We start from the raw sequence: 21,746 nt of genomic DNA on the forward strand, positions 1-21,746 counted from the left end.
CATGGTGCCAAGATGTGACGAGACCATGACGTGGCGTTTTTTTCAGGTTTGTGACTTTACATTAGAACTAACCGGTGTCTAGTGTTTATACTCTCTTAGAGGTGGTAAACCTTAAGCGCAACGCGCACATCACCCCGTTTTTAAAAAATAGAGCACTGTCACAGTACATTAGACAAAAGCACCATTTGTTGGGTTTTTATGTTACATTTTTAAAACATCTTAACCACAGTACTTTATCAAATTTAAAAGAATTCAAAGAATATATATAAAAAGAGTTTATGAAAACAGAGAAAAGGTAATCGGGACACCCCTACAGGCTGCACCCTATAATGTGCATTATAAAGCCAAAAAACTTGGTAATTGACAAGTGAAATCATAATTTGTGTTCAACCCAAGATCAGAAAAGGTCGTGATCATTGTTTTAACACAATGCTTGGAGAAAGTTTTAATTCAAAAGTTTTTCATACACCTTCAGTGCATGCTTTTAATAAAAAATATTGTCACCAGCGGTTGCAAGGAACACACAATGAAGAGGAAGATCAGGTAGTATAACATCTTTAATAATCCACTCATAAGGCAATACAAACAAGATAAGTAAAAACAAAAAAACAAATCTGGAAACGTGGAACGTGACCAGACAAAGAGTGAACAAAGACAGCAACTTAAATAGTGAGGCAAACAAGGTAATGATGGCAAACACCTGTGATGAATTAATCATCTTACTAAAGAGTGGCAGAAAAACTGAACAAAGGAAGGCATGTGACTAAAGAAAACAAACTGAATGTCCATGAAAACTCATACGAACAGATTATAACTGTGACAAATTTGAAGTAATGTACAGCATATTAAAGTTTTTAAATCTAGACATTCACTCTCATCGTCCAGAACAAAGATTAAAAAGCTTAATCGCAGTCGTTGGCCCTGGAACATGCCAGGAACGTACTGAGCACTGTCCAGATCTTTGGGATCCTTAACATTTACTAAGGTCAAACTTCATATGCCTGTTCTTATTTTGAGTGACTGCCAGCACTTTCTAATATGTAGGCTACATGTGCATGTAGTGTATGGATGTCTGTCTTCTCCATGGCTATATGATTATGAACCTCATCAGAGACATTCACTCTAATTGCTATATAAAACATAATAATTTGTTTTTGAAAGATGTTTCTAATGCTCACCAAGGCTATCAAAAATACTGTAAAAATATTAATATTGTGAAATATATTTACAATTAAAATAATTGTTTTATGTTTTAATACATTTAAAACCTATTAAACTGAATTTTCTGTATCATTACTCCAGTCCTCAGTGTCACATGATCGTTCAGAAATCATTCTAATACGCTGATCTGCAGCTCAAGAAATTTTTAAATATTTTTTATTATTATTATCAATGTTAAAACAATTGTGGCTTCTTTATATTAAATATATATTAAATATATATATTTTTTTTCATCATATATTTTAATGATTATTGTTAAGTAGGTATACGGCCGCGTGCGTGTCGACCTCTGTCCATGGTGCTGGATTTTATAACTCTTGTCCCTCACTATCTGTAAACACTTGCAATATAATCCAATCAGGTTTGATTCGAGTAAATAATGTGGTTTCATGGACTGATTTTGTTGCGAGTAAGAGTATCATATATTATAGGTGTGACAGTAATGAGCAGATAAGTGCGCTCAAGGTGTCGTCGCCACTGCAGCATCCGCTCTGCGGCTGCTCGCTGCTTCTGCTGCCGCCGCTCACAGTCCCGCAGACAAAGTCATGGAGGGAGGGAAGTTGTGAGGCTAAGAAGTGGGTCTACATCCCCACGAAACAGGCAAATTAGAAACAATGGCGGAGGCTAATCCACTCAGGGGACTGCCCCGGATCCAGAGGACTGCGGTAAGATGGATTCTTCTCTGTTTTGGACAGGGTTTTTGCTGCAGAACTGACAAACGCTAATGCGGGCGCTGGGTGGGAGTCTTGTTTGCTTTATATTAGTGAGAAACTATAAACAACATCACGCGCGCGCTTGCAATGTTAACTGTTAGTAGGACTCTGTGATAATTATTACAGTCAGCAATGGAATGTTTTACATTTGATTACAGTCATGTGCAATGATCGCTACGTTTTTTTTTTTTTAAAACACACCTGACCATGCTTGTAACTCCATGTGTGGATTATCAGTATGGCTAACGCAATGATAATACATTACAGACTTTTTTTGGCTGTTTTATTGCTAATAATTACACATATGCACCATAAGGATATATATTTTAACCTCTGCTGATTATTGGAGGCTAGCACATCAATCAGAGTGAAAAGTGTGAGTGTCTCTGATGAAGTTTATTGGCCATCAGTCTATCAAAAAGGGAGAAGACAGACAGCCTACACTTACTTGTCAGCATTAGGTTAACAGAGGCAACAAATCCAGCCTTGGATTTCCATGGTTAGCCTATTGATTGTCTTTGCAGGGTCTGAAAAAGTGCATAGTAGTTGCTTGTATAGTCAGCCTGAATTTCTTGCTTTAATCAGCAAAAAAGGTGTTACAAAAGGAGTTTGTTTCACATTCTTAGCTTTTTAACACATTTTAATACTAAATTGAGTTCTGTATTACTTTAACTTTTTCTGAGATTACTTAATTGCATTTTAAATATGTGCAGCCATGGGGATATGTGGGTGTCTGACCTAGATTTCTACATCTATGAACACATTAGAAGTGGGAGGATGATATCCAAGCAGCCACCTTGCTGTTTATGATTAAATTGGGTAACACTTTATTTTACAGTGTCATTGTTACATATGTTACATGTAGTTAATATAGTAATAACTATAAATTATGTATAATTATGCAACTAACCCTAAAACTATATCTAATCCTAGCCTTAACCCTAAGTACATGTAGTTACTTAATATTACTCAGTACTTAAATATAGAATTACAGTGTAACAAAAACACCTTAAAATAAAGTGTCACCTTAAATTGTTATCATATTATTCTTTAAATCATCCTGAATTATGTGATTGGAAACAAGATGGTACTGAAATTTCTGAAATATCACATCTCTTCCTCAGATGTCATTCCCTGGACATTTGCATTTGGTTCTAGTGCTAAGACCCAAAACCCACCTTCAGACCACTGGAACAGACCTCGGTTTCCGCTTCAGTCAGGACGACTTTGCGCTCAAGATGCCGGTAAGAGCTGATGAGATTCCACTGTGATACAAAACAATAGGATTTTTTATGATATAGTGATGAGATGCATATACTTGAGGTCTTGAAAAGAGACCATAATCCCCATAATCTTGAGATCATAATCCCAACTGATTATGTGGGACAACATTTGATAGTTTACATCTATTTCTTTTGATCTTTATTTATTCATAACAAGGCCATTAAAAGGCTATTGCACCTTTACAAGGTTAGTCTGCTTAACGAATGGATTCTTAATCTTATTTGATTTAATTTTCATTTAATATATTGTGCTTAATTAATTCCCTGGCTCTTTTCTGCCTTATTCAGATGATAATGCTGAGCTCCCTGTCAGACCTGCTTCGCTTCATTGATGAAAATCAACTGAGCACTGAGTTTGGTGGTAATTTGGATCAATGCCATAGTGACTGGATAGTTCTGCGAACGGTAAGCATTCTGCTGTGTAGTGTAGCGGCACATTGATTTTATGCAGGGAGATTACATTTATACTGTAACAAAAAATTCCATTATATGCTCACAAAATGGAATTAAATCACACAATTGCTTTTTATGTGTCACTATTTGATTAGAGAATTAAATCACTAAATGATATCTGTTTTCTTCCTATTCATTACTTGTGATTTGCAAATCTAAATTTACGTAAATCTGATTTTAGATAAGGAGGCTTTGATAAACAATTGCAATAAATGCTGAGTAATGCATATTTCTGTCTGTGCTGCCCCCTCCAGGCCATAGAGAGTTTTGCAGTGACAGTGAAGGAAATAGCTCAACTTCTGCAGACATTCGGCACAGAGCTGTCTGAGATTGAGCTGCCTGATGAAGCCAGTGGCATTGAGTACCTACTTAGATCACACACTGAGAAATACAGACAAATGAAGGTATGGAGATGAGTCTCACAGTTGAGTATGTATTATGCACATTTAAACAGTGGGGTATGACACTTTTTAAAATGTTCTAATTTAATATAATTTGATCTAATGCAAGTTATATTATCAGCATAGGAATTTTTAAATTTAATTTTTTGTTGGAATAGTTGAACAGAAAAAAATAATATGAATTTTTATGGTGAACGTTTTTTTTTTTTTTTTTTCCATATTTCCATAATTTATTTTTTAAATATTATTTTATTATTTTTTTCTTTCTTTTTTTCTGTTTTTTACTTTAAAAAAGTTGTTAACATGTAAACAAGTTTAAATACTGGAATAAATATTTAAGTGATTACTGAATGAGATATGTGATTTGAAAACTATTAGGATGACATTAGGTCAGTTATGAGGGAAGGACGCCAGCTGCTCTCAAACCTTGAGGCCTCAAAAGCAGAGGAAGGTGCTGCAGCAGAAGACAGAGACATCAGCCAAGACAAAGAAAGAGTGCAGAGGTACTATACTGTATTACTCACCAGCAGAGTAAGTAAATCATTGTCAGCTCTTTCGGGGAGCTGAATAACTCTCCAATGAGTAGGCAATTCATGTGATTTAGGTAATCAAAATCATGCAGTATTTATTGCTTCTTTTAATTTTTGTCCTCCTAGTATTGGATTGGTTGACATCCATTTAACTTCCACTAATTCACAATGGATTTTGTGTCAATCATCAAAATAAACTTCAGCTTATAGGCTCTGTGTGTAAAAATCAGGTAACTCTTTCTTTGTGTAAAAATTCTTCATGTTCCATTTTTTTATTGCAGGCTTGTGGCACAGTTACGGGACATGGAAATGGCTTTTGATGGTTTTTTTGAGAAGCACCACCTCAAGCTTCAACAATACCTTCAACTCCTCCAATACGAGCTGAGCTTCCATGAGGTACAGACCAGTGTTGGGAGTAACAAGCTAAAAGTGGCGACTGTACTAACTACAGTAATAACACAGCTATACAGTAGTAGTAAAAAGCTTTTCTAAAGATTCATGGTAAAGTGTTACATTGCTGTGTTGAATGCCATTGTACTTTGCATGCTTCTTAGATCATGTTCGCTACCGCAAACACAAACTTGTGACTCTCTCACTCATACTGTATGCAGTACTCTAAAGTCCAAATTAAGGCCTGTTCACACCAAGGAAGGTGACTATAACAAAAATGATAGAGATGTAGTTTTATAAATTGATCTAAATATAAAAGAATGGACACTACACCACAGCTATAACGATAACGGCGCAAAGAGAAACGATATTGTTGGAATCACATTCAGAATTTTTTTTTTTCCTCAGCTGATGAATGATAAAGATTGACAGCCAATCATAATCTATTCCACTTTAAAGAGCTTGAGCATTTAAAACGGTAGACAACAAACCTGCTGCGTGCTTTGAATAAACAAATAAACGTTTATAAACATTTAAATGTAGAATATACTTTCGATGGTGTGAATGCTAATATAGTTACAATTATGGTAATCTTTAGTTATCGTTCTTGGTCTGAACAGACCTTTATTTTAGTGATTCTGTTGGTCCTAAAGTGTACTAAATCCAAGTCATTTTAGTAAATCAGTTCGTCCTGAACGGTCTGTCGCATATACATTGGAAAGTCAGATTCATTCTTAATTGATCAATTTTCTCATATGCAGCATTGGAAAATCTGATTCATTCTAGTGAATTGGTTCGTCTAAAACGGTCCACTTTTTTTATATGTGTAAAGGATGTAGGCCGGTAAGAGCTGTGCATGTAAACCTCACTTTCCTGATCTCAAGAGGCATTCTAGTGACTGACGCTAGAGACTTTAGTCTTTAGCCTCCCGGGTTCGAGTCCCGCTTAGAGTGGGCGGTTCAATCAGGAGGGGTTACATATGCAGCATTGTAAAAAAAAAAAGTTCAGTTGAGTTTAATTTTAGTGAATCGGTTCATTCGGATGGTTATTGTCCTTTTTATGACTTTAACTCAAATTACTTTTCTCTCACTGCATATTATGTTAATACAAACAATTTAACAGATTTAACAGAAAAAAATTAAACTTCTATTGCAATTATACCAATGCAAAAGTCCATTATAATATTTTAATCAATGCAATATAAAATATTTATCTTAAAGGATTAATCCACTTTTAAATAAACGGTAACACTTTACAATACGGTTCATTTGTTAAACATTAGTTAATAGATTAACTAACATGAACTAACAATGAGCAATACATTTGTTAATGTATTTACTAATCTTCTTTAGTGTTAGTTAATGAGAATACAGTTGTTCATTCTTTGTTCATGTTAGTTCACAGTGCATTAACTAATGTTAAGCTTTTAATAATGTATTAGTAAATGTTGAAATTAACATTAACAAAGATTAATAAATGCTGTATAAGTGCAGTTCATTATTAGTTCATGTTAACTAATGTAGTTAACTAATGTTAACTAATGAACCGTATTGTAAAGTGTTACCAAATAAACTTTTCCTGATAATTTACTCACCCCCATGTCATCCAAGATGTCCATGTATTTCTTTCTTCAGTCGAAAAGAAATTTTTGATGAAAACATTCCAGGATTTTTCTCCTTATAGTGGACTTCAATGGGCACCAAACAGTTCAAAGCAGTCAAAATTAGTTTCACTGCAGCTTCAAATTGCTCAACACGATCCCAGATGAGAAATAAGGGTCTTATCTAGTGAAACCATCGCTCATTTATATAAGAGCTGTGCTCAAATGCTCATCTTGAACATAGATCTTGAACTAGCTCTCTTCTTCTTCTCTATTACGCCGGGTTCACACCGCAAGCGGCAGCAGAGCGGAAGCAGTACATATTTTTTCGGCGTCCATGTTAACAGATGAGAGCGTTCACATCGCACACAGAGGCTGCGTGGCAGCGCGGAGCAGGAGCAGAGCAGAAGCAGCAGTGCCGCGATCGTTTCGGCGCTGGGTCTATTTTTGCTGCACTGCTAACGCTCAATTAAAGTGAAAGTACACCTTTGATGGACAAAATAAATATGATTTCACACAAAAAGTGCTCAAAATGCACAGAATAAGCATATCTAGTGTGTTTTAACAAGAATTGAAGTATGTCAGGAGAGAAAATTAATATTAAAAAATAATTATTGAAGACTTACTCATTTAAACTTGTTTTTAATTATTCAGTTTGGGTTAAAGTATGGTTTATTATAGAAAACTAAACTAAACTAGCCAGAAAATATGATATATAAACATTATTTTAGTTATTACACAGACAGCAATTTAGGCTCTTGCATACCCAAATCAAACCTGAGTTTGCTGTCTTTTTTCGCCGAGTTTGCTGTCTTGTAAACATGTTCATGCGTCTGATGATGTAAAACACAAAGCTTACCTCATTTGTGTGCAGCAATGGATGACACGAGGCTTTTATTTATTTATTTATTATTTATTTTACGTTTATATGTGAGTGTTGTACACCTTGCATGTTAACAGACTATCAAGTTTAACAATGACCAATTATAAAAACAAATTTATAGCTGTTTTTGTAAAGAAATGCTCACTTTATATGTAGCTTCGAGCCGCTGCTGTGACGCTGTACAAACGCTTCCAGTGTGAATACTTGCAGTTCAGAAAACTGCAGTTCACGCTCACGCGCTGCTTCCGCTCTGCTGCCGCTTGCGGTGTGAACCCGGCCTTAGAATTCCGGCAGTGTAGATGCTGTTAAGTGTATTACTGCTCTCCACAGGTCAAAGTTTTTAACTATTTTTTATATGCAATATGCTAGTTCAATAGTATATAACAATTAGTTCAAACTTTGACCTGTGGAGGGCAGTAATACACTTAGCAGTGTCTACACTGCTGGAATTCTAATAGAGGAGAAGAAGAAGAGAGCTAGTTCAAGATGAGCATTTCTGGTTAAAACTTATATAATTTTCAATTTTTATCAGAAAATGAGCAATGGTTCCACTAGATAAGACCCTTATTTCTCATCTGGGATCGTGTTGAACAATTTGAAGCTGCAGTGAAACTAATTTTGACCTTCAACTGTTTGGTGCCCACTGAAGTCCACTATAAGGAGAAAAATCCTGGAACGTTTTCATCAAAAATTTATTTTCGACTGAAGAAAGAAAGACATGGACATCTTGGATGACATGGGGGTGAGTAAATTATCAGGAAAAGTTTATTTAAAAATGGACTAATCCTTTAAATGCATTGTTGAAAATAATGATGTGGTCTTTGTCTGTACATAGATGGAGGCCATTCTGGAGAAACTCAGTACGCAGGAGAAAGCCATTGCATCTGTGGGGACAACAGTGGCCCAGACGGAGCAGCTGCTCAAAGACCTTGAGATGCTGGAGACCACAGCAGAGGTTTGAAATTTTAACTGTTAAAATATTTAACCTTCTCTTTTTTACTAGGAAACATTCATAGAAAATAAAAAGAATCATGCCTTATTGAGATTGTGCTTCAGTTCAAATACATTGCACACCACAAATGTTGATTGATGCTGATGTTGAGAGCTGACAAGGCGAAACATCTTTTGCCCTGTATTTTAACTGATATACACAATTGTTTGATTATTAGCTGAGAGCACTCTGTTGTTGTTGCAGGATGAAATGGGCCGTGCTCAGATTATTATTCTGCATGGGCATCAGCTTGCAGCAAGTCATCACTACGCTCTTGCCCTAATAGTTCAGCGCTGCAATGAACTGAGGCATCACTGTGACACCCTCACAACAGCTCTGCGTGCCAAGCGGGCATCTCTCACACGCATACAAGACCTTCTGTTGCGGTTGGAGGAGGTATTAACTATGCAAATGCAAGAAATATGTAATATATGCACTTTATGCAAAACATTTACAGACTCTGCATATCTGTGTATGGGCAGACTGTGCGTTGGTGTGATGAGGGGGCCTATCTGCTGGCTAACCAGCTGCTTGATAAGTTTCAGTCCAAAGAGGGGGCGCAGGCAGCCCTGCGGGACATTGAGAAACTGATGGAGACGGCGCCCTCAGTCCTGCGGTCTAACCCGGACTTCCTCCGTCTGGAGTTTGAGGCAATACTAACACCACAGCTGCAGGTAATGACACACCTGAATATAGCACAAATATATACCCTTTGAGACCAGTAGTGAACAGGCTTCTGCTTTGTGTCTTCTAATTAAATACAAAAATTATATTTATAAATTATATACTAATTATATTAATCACTAAACATGTAAGAAAGTTTGATTTAAAAATGTGCATTAATTTTATCATTTCTTTCTGAAATGTCCCTCTTTTGCTTTAAAGTTATGATGGAACTAGCAACAGATCTTTTCTTTCGATATTGTGACGTACATCAGAGTGAAACGTATTATTATCAAAAAAAAGCAGAGGCTTGGTTCTATTCATTGGTTGTTGACTGAATGGAGGCAGATCTGAATGCAGTCGATTGTAAGAAAAGGGCGGAGGTTAAGTGGACTAAATCAGTAGTTCCCAACCACGTTTCTGGAGGCCCCCCCAACGCTGCACATTTTGCATGTCTCCTTTGCCTGACACACCTATTTCAGATCTTGGAGTCTCTACTAATAAGCTGATGACTTGAATCAGGTGTGTTTGATTAGTGAGGCATACAAAATGTGCACTGTAGGGGGGCCTCCAGGAATGTGGTTGGGAACCCCTGGACTAAATGATTGGCATATATCAACTAAAAATTATGAGGTCAAAAAAAACAAAAAAAATTTATTTAATACATTAGCTCATCCATGAACATGATTTCTGCCCAAGTCTGTCAGATTCCTTCCCATTGGCTGTGGAGGTGAAGACAACTCCTATGATCCACGCTCATTCACGGAGTCATCAAGCTACGTCTTTGTTTTGAATAAGCAACCTCTAGTGGCGAAAATTACATATTGTGCCTTTAAAGGGATAGTTCACCCAAAAATTAAAGGTGCCCTAGAACTTTTTTTAAAAAGATGTAATATAAATCTAAGGTGTCCCCTGAATGTGTCTGTGAATTTTCAGCTCAAAATACCCCATTGATTTTTTTTAACTGCTTATTTTGGGCCATAATTAAAAATGAGCCGATTCAGGGTGTGTGGCCCTTTAAATCTGGTGCTCCACGCCCCAAGAGCTCACGCTTGCCTTAAACAACATAAAAAAAGTTCAAACAGCTAATAAAACCTCAAAATGGATCTTTACAAAGATCCATTTTGTTTGTCATGCAGCATGTCTAAGTACAGTGTTTATTTTGATGTTTATATTTGATTCTGAATGAGTTTGAGGCTATGCTCCGTGGCTAACGGCTAATGCTACACTTTTGGAGAGATTTATAAAGAATGAAGTTGTGTTTATGAATTATACAGACTGCAAGTGTTTAATAATGAAAATAGCGACGGCTCTTGTCTCCGTGTATACAGTGAGAAACGATGGTAACTTTAACCACATTTAACAGTACATTAGCAACATGCTAACGAAACATTTAGAAAGACAATTTACAAATATCACTAAAAATATCATGATATCATGTCAGTTATTATTGCTCCATCTGCCATTTTTTGCTATTGTCCTTGCTTGCTTACCTAGTCTGATGATTCAGCTGTGCACAGATCCAGACGTTCTGCCCTTGTCTAATGCCTTTCATAATGTTGGGAACATCATGGGCTGGCATATGCAAATATTGGGGGCGAACACCCCGACTGTTACATAACAGTCGGTGTTATGTTGAGATTCACATGTTCTTCAGAGGTCTTTTAAACAAATGAGATTTATATAAGAAGGAGGAAACAATGGAGTTTGAGACTCACTGTATGACTTTTCCATGTACTGAAGTCTTGTTATTTAACTATGCCGAGGTCAATTAAATTTTTGAATCTAGGGCACCTTTAACTTATAACATGAAAGTAAGGTTAATAATTTAACTTGGATTACACATTTTTCAGTTTTACTCAAATTAGGGTGATGCAAAAATGAGTACACCCCACAACAAAAACTACTACATCTAGTACTTTGTATGGCCTCCATGATTTTTAATGACAGCAACAAGTCTTCTAGGCATGAAATGAACAAGTTGTCGACATTTTGCAACATCTATCTCTTTCCATTGGAATGACCTCTTTTAGAGAGGATGGAGAGTGATGCTCAACTTGTCTCTTCAGAATTCCCCATAGGTGTTCGATTGGGTTCAGATCAGGAGCCACTGAATCACTTTCACCCTGTTCTTCTTCAGAAATCCAACAGTGGCCTTAGATGTGTGTTTAGGATCATTGTAATGTTGGAAAAAGTGCACGACGACCAAGGGCATGGACTCTTCTCTTTCAGTATAGAGCATTAATCTGTGAATTCATGATGCCATCAATGAAATGCAGCTCCCCGACACCAGCAGCACTCATGCAGCCCCTCATAAGGACACTGTTTCCAGCACCATGTTTCACTGTAGGCACCATGCATTTTTCATTGTATTCCTCACCTTTGCGACACCATACAGTTTTAAAGCCAGTTCTGAAGACAGTTCTGAGCTTTAGGAGAGGCTTCTTTCGTGGACGGCACCCATGCATGCCATTCCTCTGCAGTGTATGCTGTATTGCGTCATGGGAAATAGTCACCCCAGTTTAGCTTTTTAGTTTAGGTTTCTTGTACCACTTTTGCTACAGTATTCTGACTGACAAGTAAAGCTTTGCTGATCTTCTTGTAGCCTTTACCTTTCTGTTGTAAAGAAATGATTTTCTTTCTCAGGTCTTGTGACATTTCTCTTCCATGTGGTGCCATTGCTGACAGCCTGAAATGGGAAGGGGTTTTAACACCCTTTTATAGTCAACTGTCTGCTGGACACCTGTGTAGTGAATAATTAGACTACCAGTGGTTGAATTCTTGTTAAATTAGACATTTGTAGTCTAAAATTTAGCTTCACTCCAGAGACTTTCAGTGGGGTGTACTCATTTTTGCATCACCCTAATTTGAGTAAAACTGGAAATTTTGTTCTCTAAGTTATATTATTAACCTTACTTTCATGTTATAAGTTAAACAGATGTTATATGAAACTTAGTCTTGTCAACATTTTGGAAATTGTTTTCGTGTTCATTGAGATATTGTTTACTTTTCAAAGGGGGTGTACTCATTTATGCTGAGCACTGTATGTATAGAATATCAAAACTGCGCTCAGATTTCCAAACTCTTTTTCTACAGCGTGTCCTTAATCATTCTCTATCGATCAAGTGCCTATTTTAAGCTCACTCTCTTTTCCTTTCATGTTAGTCTCAGATAGAGGCTGTCACAGAGAAGGTATCAACAGTACAGGGAATGATCCAGAGCCGACAGGCCTGTCTGAGAAAACTGGCTGATATTCAGGTCAGACCCATCCAGCTGGTCGCTCCAAGGCCTGAGAACTCACCACGCTGCAAATCCCCTCTGTTCTCTCCTAAACACAGTATGTTTTTCTATTTCAACCACATTTGCTCATGGTAAACACACTGTTTCCATTGGTCTGAATGTTTCCTGTCTTTTTCTAAGGTTTTGATGTGAACTCCAGTTTAAGGTTTTCTTTTGATCTTGCACTCCCTGGTAAAAGGGCCTCACGGAAAGGTCCCAGCACAAAGAAGGTTTGGCTGACCAAACTCATCTGTCTCAAAATCATTCAAAGATCACTTCTACTCATTGCTGACAGCTTTAGGAACTTTTTCCTGGTTCTTGTAGATAGAGGTGATGCACGACTATGAGGAGAACCGCAGCTGTCTGTCCTACGGCCCAGATGGAGTTGAGAACCCCGACCAGTACAAACGGTGAGCATTTATGCAATATCTTGGCAAAAATGTATGTTCACGAATCATTAATTCCTTCTCAACCTCCTCTCTTTGTCTGTCTCTCACCAGTCTCTTTCCCTTTCTGTCCTCATCTCTTTCTTCCCCTCTCTCCTCTGTTATTGCCCATGCATCCCTCGCTTCTCCAGCCATGTAATGAAGGAGCTGATCGAAACGGAGAGAATCTATGTGGAGGAGCTGCTGTCTGTTTTGCTGGTAATGTCTTGACGGAATGACCTTGAAATAATTGGTCTGTGTTTTGTTTTCCCTCATTCCATTTGCCTCACAGCAGTGATATAGTAGATGATCTTTGGATGCACTCATTTTGAATTCCACATTCATCTTTCCTTTCACACTGTAGTTTATAATGTCATGGTGAGTCAGAGCCTGATCACGTAATTACACACACTTTTTTTCTGCTGTTTTCTGTACAACCATTGATAGAGACTGCCATATAAACAAAAACAAAGTAAACTGTGATGGCTCTGATCATTTGGCACAATGATTAAGGGTGCAACAGAAATGAAAAGTGTACAATTAGAGCTAATATAATAGTTCTAAAACATTTTACAGCTCTTTGATATTTAGAATATTTGTAAATTTTTCTGTTCCTGGGTGACAGGGTTACAGGGCAGAGATGGATAACCCATCTCTCTCTAATATACTGCCATCTGTACTGCGAAACAAGAAAGAAGAGCTGTTTGGAAATCTGCCGGAGATCTATAAATTCCACAGCAGGTGAGAAATATGCCCACACACATGGATACATAATCACGCATTCATGCTGATCATGTCTTTGTTGTGTAGGATATTCCTGCAGGACCTTGAGAGCTGCTTAGAGTCTCCAGAGAGAGTGGGAGCACGCTTTTTGGAAAGGGTGAGCAATTCTGTCATATCGATATATATATAATATGTCATATATCTATTTCAACTAAATTCTGTTCCTTTGAACTTTCTATTCATCAAAGAATCCTGAAAAAAAAAGAATCACATTTTTCGCAAAAATATTAAGCAGTGCAACTGTTTTCAACATTGATAATAATGAGAAAGTTTTCCTGAGCAACAAATCAGCATATCAGATTGATTTCTGAAGGATCATGTGACACTGAAGACTGGAGTAAGTTAAAGGAATAAATTATATTTTGAAATAAACTGTACTGAAACAGAAAACTTTTTAAACTGTTATAACATTTCACATTATTATTGTTTTTACTGTATTTTGATCAAATAAATGCAGCGATGGTGAGCATGAGACATTTTTATAAACATGAAAAAAATCTTACTGACCCCAAGCTTTTGGGCAGTAGCGTGTGTGTGTGTGTGTGTGTGTGTGTGTGTGTGTAATGCAACAAATCTGTGTATCTTTAATGACATATCATAACAGGGCTTGACGTTAACTTTTTTTGCTCACAAACCACTGTGGCTAGTGGTTTTCCAAAGTTACTAGCCACTCAGCATTTTCACTGGCCACAATTTTGACATCGATATCATGGGGAAAAACTGCCATATAGATTTTTTTTAATATTATCTCACAATTTGGCAGCAGGTATATTAGGCTGCTGTCACTTTAAGACCTGCTGAATGGATCCATTATACTGTTATACATGCATTTTCTTTCTAAACTGCTAACATATTTCTCATAACGGACTGTTTAAGTGAATACTCACAAAGGCTGGCATTTTGACATTATTTTGTGTGTATTTGACTGGCTGTCAGAGAGATGAGAGAGCGAGAAAGCACAGCTGGTACTGTGTATCTATTCTGGGGAAAATGAGTATTGGAGGATTGTGGCTAGTATGAGTAACAACAACGTCAAAATGAGTGCACAACGCCACTGCTGAAATTTGCCGGGTTGGCGGGTGTTAATGTCAAGCCCTGCATAAGAACAATCGGTCAGTAATGATACTTGTGACACAAAACACATTTATTTTGATATGGACATCACTGAAAATAATGATAACTTGCTGTTTGTTAGTCGTACAGTATGTTGATTCAGTCACACGAACTGAAACTGGTCATTTTTTAACTATCTATTAAAAGAACCGGCTCAAAAGAGTTATTCACTATGGACTGAAAATTCACTTGTCATAAGAATCACTGGTTCGTAAATTGTTTGTTCGTGACTAGATTGGTCATGTTGGACATTGTTTTTGCATGCAGGCTCTGGTGACATCTCAACAGAAAGACATTTTTTGCCATTATTTTGTGGTACACTGCCTTTTATTGCACCACATTCAATAGACTGTGAAGTTACATTCACAATTCAGGTAAATATGATTTATTCTGCTGCGGTGCTGAACATTCGGTAGTGACGCCCTAGGAGAGTAGTACAGGAACCACTGAATTGTGGCCTTTAACTGTTCTTTTGTAACGAATTGTTTTGCAGAAAGAAAATTTTCAGGTCTACGAGCGCTACTGCCAGAACAAACCTCGCTCAGATGCCCTCTGGAGGCAGTGTTCTGATTCCGTCTTCATCCAGGTATTGATGTGGATATTTTTTGGAATCCACACATCTATACAATAACAATTGTTTGAAATGATTACAATAAACAGCACGCAGAAATCTATTGGCATAGACAGTGATTAGTGGAATGGTTTATATCCTGTTATGAGTTTTTTACTTTCTTATGTAGGAGTGCAAAAGGAAGCTGGATCATAAACTTGGGCTGGACTCATATTTGCTCAAACCTGTTCAGCGTTTAACCAAGTACCAGCTTCTTCTTAAGGTGCTTAACCAAAACAAACCAAATCCAAATTAGAATTTTTTCCTCCCATATGTCTATTTTCACTTAATGCTTCCTGTCTCTTTGATTAGGAACTACTAAAGCACAGCTCAAACTCACAGTATGCATCTGAGCTGCAAGGGGCGCTTAATGCCATGCTGGATCTCCTCAAGTCTGTCAATGACTCCATGCATCAAATTGCCATCACTGGTTATGAGGTGTGACCAACAAATGAGAATGGAGACAGGAGAAATATTAAAGTGCGCCTATTATGCTATATGTTTACATGCATCCAAACAGTATCACCTTTTTTATCAAAGTGTCTGAAACGGTTCGATCAAGGACTCGTTCTCTCTAATCCCCGCCTTTCCGAGAGCCTACTATAGTCTGATGGTCAGATGGCCCAGTCTGTTGTGATTGGTCTATCGCTTACAGCCTGTGTCAGAAATGAAATGCACATTGCCATATCTGAATTTCAGCTCCAGAAGCTTCCTCAACACTTGATACACAGTGATACAATCAGTGACGATGGCATTGGTTTTACCATAACAATCTCATCCTTTTAAAGTGCATGCAATGTAGATTAGCTTTTGCAGCACAGAAAACAGCGTTTTTGACCTTTTACAAGACCTTTTACATTCACAAACAGCTATTTTACACACTACATGAAAGGTGATATCCAAAAAAGCATAATGGGACACTTTAATGTTTATCGTAACTGAGTCAGTCAAATATGTTTTTGTTATTAGTATATTTCCTACAATTAACTTTAAAGGTGCTGCTTTATACATTCCTACATTTGATTTTCTACATGTTCTTTGACTCTAGGGTGAATTGAGTGACCTGGGTCGCGTCCTTATGCAAGGCTCCTTCAACGTCTGGATCAACCATAGGAAAGGCCCAACACGCATGAAGGACATGGCTCGCTTTAAACCCATGCAAAGGCATCTGTTCCTTCATGAAAGAGCTCTGCTTTTCTGCAAGAAAAGAGAGGAGAGTGGAGAGGGACATGATCGGACAGCCTCTTACAGCTTCAAACACTGCCTGATGGTAAGAGAGAGTGAGAGTCCAACCTATTTGGCATTTAAATATTTATTTTGTCAGAATTCATGACTACTTTTGAATGACCTTCAACGTGTAAAGATGATTTTGGCAGCCAGATGGTGCAGTTACCACATCCACCATGCAGCTAACCAGTCAACTTTGACCTGCTTTCTACATTTAAACCATTTTTGAGCATGTTGTGTTGTACTGATTTTGAGGTTAAGCACCTGTTTGTTTATCCCAGCCCTATTTTAAGTGTGCTCAAAGAGATTGACGTTTTTATGAAAGGGGTTTTAGGCTTAACTCAGATTCCATTGGCAGTTTAACAACCCACAAGGTTATTAAAATACTGCATTACTGAATTTCCAAGTGAGATCTTTGACCCCTCTGTTTCATTGGCAGATGAGTGCTGTTGGTATCACGGAAAACATCAAAGGGGATGTAAAGAAGTTTGAAATTTGGTACAACGGAAAGGAGGAGGTGTATGTTGTTCAGGTGAGTCATTTATCAAGGTTAAAACTCAACACAATGCAATGGATAAAAAGTTACAAGTGCCTCTGTCATCACTTACTAACGCCTCCTCAATACCTCCTCGCTGATGGGGATATCTCAAAAATCGCTTGATCACATTGAACATTAATGTCAAGTTCTGAACGCAAATTTGTTTGTAGAACTTGAATAAATAATAATACTAAATAATATGTGGGTTTTTGGACATACTTCAGAAGAATTAGCCATTTTTTAGACAGTTTTCAGTTTTCAAGTTATGAGATCACATTTAAAATATGTAATTCAAAAGATATTTTAAAATTGGAAATATGTAAAAGGTTTTAAATATGTATATATATGTAAATATATATACATATATATTACATGTAAATGTAAATAAATATTAAATAAGAAAAAAATATATATTAAATAAGAAAAACACTCACTAGTGGCCTCATTTGTATGTAAAAATTTTATCTGTATCTTGTAATTGTTTTATTTTGCAGGCTCCATCAGTAGATGTGAAGATTGCATGGCTCACTGAGATTAGAAAAATCCTCAACAATCAGCAAAAGATTGACAAAGGTTCCTACATTGCATTTCCATTTCTGTTCAAATCGGTGTTTAATGTTTTCAATTTTCGAACTGGTATGTCTTGATTAAATCAGTCTTGTTTAGTGAGTCAAGCTCTGCTTTTCTCTTTCTCAGGTGATGCTCACCAAGATAGTGAGCAACCATTATTCCCACCCTTGGGCGACAGGTGATCCACATTGTATTCGCATAACCCGTCACATTGCTTCTACAATCTCTTCTATAGCATGGATGTAAAATGTGTAAATCAACATCTGAATATGAAAGCATCTGAAATTTAGCACCATTATCAACAGGTTTTATCAAGCAGTGCTGCCTTATGTAAATCACCTTCATAAATACTGTATGCTTTGAGCCCATCTGCATGATGGATATAGTCTCATATCTGTCTCATACTGGCATGAAAAACTCTTGATCTCCTCATTTTTGAAACCTACTTGATGGAAACATTTGGCTTGGACTTTGGAGAGCCAAATGTAAAATGCTACGTGCAGTAAATGACTGTTTAATAAGCATTATGAACTATTTTTAGACATTTAGTGGGAAACAAAGAATCCTAATCTAGTTTAAATGTAATTATAGTCTATATACACTTCACCCTAAATGAATGGAATGTATATTTGTAATAAATAATAATAGTAAAAAATATAATTACATTTGGGAAGTCATTTGCAGCACATAGTACTTTATATTTGATTTTTCAAAACGATTTCTTTGAATGTCATGTTGTTCAATGGAACAGGATTGGAGTCAATATCATGCCAACTCAGATAATATTGAATGTTTACCGAAATTCAATTTACTGACTTAAAATCACACTCATATAATTATTACTGTTTATTTGCCTTTTTTTTTTACTGTTGGCTACTGACTGCAGTCCTGTTCAAGAACATCTTGTTTGTGACGACGTTTGATGGTTGTTGTTTTTTTTGATGCCCTTGTTTCCTGTCGGTTCATCGGTTGGTGGGTCAGTGTGAGGCATATGTCCGTGTGCATGCCCTGGAGTTCCACACAGATCACTGGCTGCTCAGGTTGTTTTGATGTCCTTCCTCACAGCAACCTTCAGGGGGCATCGGTCAGCTCAGAGGACACCGATTCAGGCCGTGTGAGTCCGGTTCTGACAGACCCAGTCATCATTTCCCCACGTCCCCGCCACCACAATCGTCGCAGTGAGTCAGAGGCTGTGGGAAGGCCATTTTCATTGGAATTTAGTCTGGTTGATAGGTGCAGGAAAATTTACTATGCTATCTAACATAATGGGTTTTTGAAATGGGATTTTTAATATGTAATATGTAAATTGTGGTACATTAATTTGCATGAAGTTGAATCACATTATTGCAATGCATGAAAAATTTACAACCCACATGATTCGGCTGGTTGTGAGTTGCAGGCTGGCCCGGGACATCTCAGTCAGTGGACATCTGTGAGGGTCTGGAGGACTGGACCACTGACCTCTCAAACATATCGGACTCTGATGAAGAAGATGATGTGCTGCTGGTGAGCTTGAACCTTTAGATATTTCTCAGATTCACAGTTATTTTGATTAACGAATTCCCTTCATTATTCTCAGACCACTGTATTTTATTTTATTTTTTAAAGGGTTCATTTAGTTGTAATTGGGTTTAGCCAGTGGCCATTTTGTTTATTGTTATGGCCAAGCCCAACCCTGAATACCGCTTCATTTTTGTTTTTGGTGAAACTGAAAGAAATATGGTTGTAACATTTGGGGGGATCTTTTAACTGAAATCAGTTTTAACGATAAAGGATTTTGGTTTTATACAGTCTGTATGATTTGCTTTGACTTTGTATTATGCTGGTTTGTTCGTTTGTTTTTAGGTTCCTGGGAGGTATAGAGCAATGTTGGATCACTTAAAGTGTGGCAAGGATGATGTAATCATCAAATCTGGTGACGTCATTCACGTGCTGCAGGAGAGTGCTATGGGGCTTTGGTGAGTAATTTTCCATTTATAACCAATTAGCCTATAAAATTTAAATGCTTGAAAACTGCCAAACTGTCTACCCACCCAAACCCATTCAAAACTTCCCAATTGAGAAATCCAGCCAATGTAGCAACACTGAGAGGGCGTTGACAGTGTTATATATATGTGTTATATATTGACAGTGTTATATATAACACTTGACAGTGTTATATATATGGAAAATATATTAAAATCTTTTAATATCTTCCATTAATCCATATGGTATCAAATACTGATTTATTGTGCATCCCTAAAAAATATATTTTTACAAAACACCACCAACATGCCTACTCAAGACTTAATAATTATTAATAATATTTGGTTCCAAAATGCTAATATATTTTGCATTACTTTCTGGTATAGAACATTGATTCAGTACCCTCAGGATAAGAACATATTAAATCATTCTGAATCACTTGTTATGCAACAAGCATCAGTCTAATTAAGTTAATGATCAATATCAATATCATGCTGTAATTCCCACAGGCATGTTAAGAATTTGACTCGTGGAGGTGAAGGAAAACTCCCTGTAGATACACTTCTGAGAATGCTGGGAGATGCCAGCAGAAGTCCCTCCATTAGGTCGGGAGGTGGATTTGTGGTGAGTGAACTCTCTAGGCCTAATGATTTTTGTCACTTCCTGCTTACAAGTGGTGTAATTGATGTTAGAAACTATAAACCAAACCAAATTTTATTTTAAAGGGGTAATGACATGGATTTTTTTTATTATATGTTTCCTGAGGTTCAAAAAACCTACCAAAAATATATGAACAAAAATATATCTGACCCTCTGTCTGAAATGATCCGGTTTAAGGTATGGCTCCTTTAAGGCTTGTCAGTGAATAGCCATGTTATGCTTGGCTAACATCATTGCATAGGAAACAGTACCAACTCCCACTCACTATTGAACGCGAATATATTTTGAAAACATTATCCATATAAAACTGTCATTTACAGACAAAGCATTATGAAATCATGTACTTACAGACAGTTTGTGATAAAGCTGCGTTCAGATCCAATACAGTTGGCTGCTTCATCTTTCAACTAAAGTTTCTGTGTGAACTCTCTATTACACTGTGAAAAAAATGCTCTGAACAAACATATAATCCTCTGACGCGATCCAGGACGCCATTAAAATAAACCATCCACTTGTTTCCAACACTGGGATCCTTAAGAAGTCTGTCAAGAGATGCAAATAAGCTATTTAAACAAGACGCGTCAAAACAAACGTTCTTTCACTCTTCCATTTGCCCAATTGCCAGCAGACTCAAGCTCGTTGACTGTCACAAATTGAATGCGCATATGTATACTATATCCAGTGTAGACAGCATCAATGATTACAATGGGTTGTTTTTTTTTACTTGACGCTCACAATGTAGGCAAATGCCAGCCATTAAGCGACTGAATGCCAGTGGGCGGGGCCTATGGTGTGATGATGTAGAACTATTTGTCAGTGTCTTGCTCTTGAGGCAGTCATATGCAAATGTATTTGCCTGTGTGATGTCACAGATCCCCCCATATCAAAACAAGACAGTTTTGGAGCTTCATTAAATAAATGCTTTGTTTATAACGAGGAGGACGTTATATGAAACTTGCTGGATGTTTTAATGGTACAAAGACCTCTATATGCCAAATTTGATTTCTCATGTCATGACCCCTTTAACGAGACAAACTGATTAAATTTTATCAGACCTGAGCATATACTGTGCTGTACTTCAGTAGAATCTTTTCTTTATGTTTAAAGCACTTCGATATTGTCTCATAGGTACGGGAAATATAAACAGCAGGAAGCCCAGCAACACCTAAGGACAAAAACCACATGTACACAAAGCTCCCATCATGTGACAACCCTAAAGGCCATTTCTGTCATTCAAGACTGAGCCCAGTCACGCCAAACCGACGCACACAAACAAACACAAAGTCAGGAATACAGAGCCGCCTAGTCAAGAGAAAGTTTCCATCTGCCATCAGTAGGGATTGTGGATTATGTTGGATTTGAAGAAAAAAAGAGACACCATCTACAACAATACAGTGTGGAAATAAAAGCTTTATATTGATCCACTTCATCCCTGGAAGGTACCATCA

At 37.1% G+C, this 21,746-nt stretch overlaps 1 protein-coding gene across 1 annotated transcript; it reads left to right on the top strand.

Moving 5' to 3' along the window:
* The first annotated feature begins 1,835 nt into the window (after positions 1-1,835).
* On the top strand, positions 1,836-21,564 carry LOC137028727 (proto-oncogene DBL). The gene is made up of 27 exons (XM_067397897.1): positions 1,836-1,886; positions 3,059-3,178; positions 3,506-3,622; positions 3,925-4,074; positions 4,450-4,574; positions 4,883-4,997; positions 8,310-8,429; positions 8,670-8,861; positions 8,948-9,139; positions 12,294-12,465; positions 12,549-12,637; positions 12,732-12,817; positions 12,985-13,051; positions 13,458-13,573; positions 13,643-13,712; positions 15,222-15,314; positions 15,469-15,561; positions 15,651-15,776; positions 16,387-16,608; positions 17,005-17,097; positions 17,598-17,676; positions 17,800-17,851; positions 18,655-18,851; positions 19,073-19,179; positions 19,519-19,631; positions 20,148-20,251; positions 21,427-21,564. The coding sequence occupies exons 1-27, from the start codon at positions 1,836-1,838 to the stop codon at positions 21,465-21,467; spliced, it is 3,102 nt and encodes a 1,033-aa protein (XP_067253998.1). The 3' UTR covers positions 21,468-21,564.
* Positions 21,565-21,746: the final 182 nt, after the last annotated feature.

This window comes from Chanodichthys erythropterus, chromosome 10, assembly GCF_024489055.1.
Source record: "Chanodichthys erythropterus isolate Z2021 chromosome 10, ASM2448905v1, whole genome shotgun sequence".
Lineage (NCBI taxonomy): Eukaryota > Metazoa > Chordata > Actinopteri > Cypriniformes > Xenocyprididae > Chanodichthys > Chanodichthys erythropterus.

Bases quoted from the DNA above. Each gene is read 5' to 3' on its own strand.
- LOC137028727 (XM_067397897.1), top strand. From the start codon at position 1,836: ATGGCGGAGGCTAATCCACTCAGGGGACTGCCCCGGATCCAGAGGACT. The intron at 8,862-8,947 runs GTATTAACTATG...GTGTATGGGCAG, and splicing joins TTCTGTTGCGGTTGGAGGAG to ACTGTGCGTTGGTGTGATGA. The intron at 19,180-19,518 runs GTGAGCTTGAAC...GTTTGTTTTTAG, and splicing joins AAGAAGATGATGTGCTGCTG to GTTCCTGGGAGGTATAGAGC.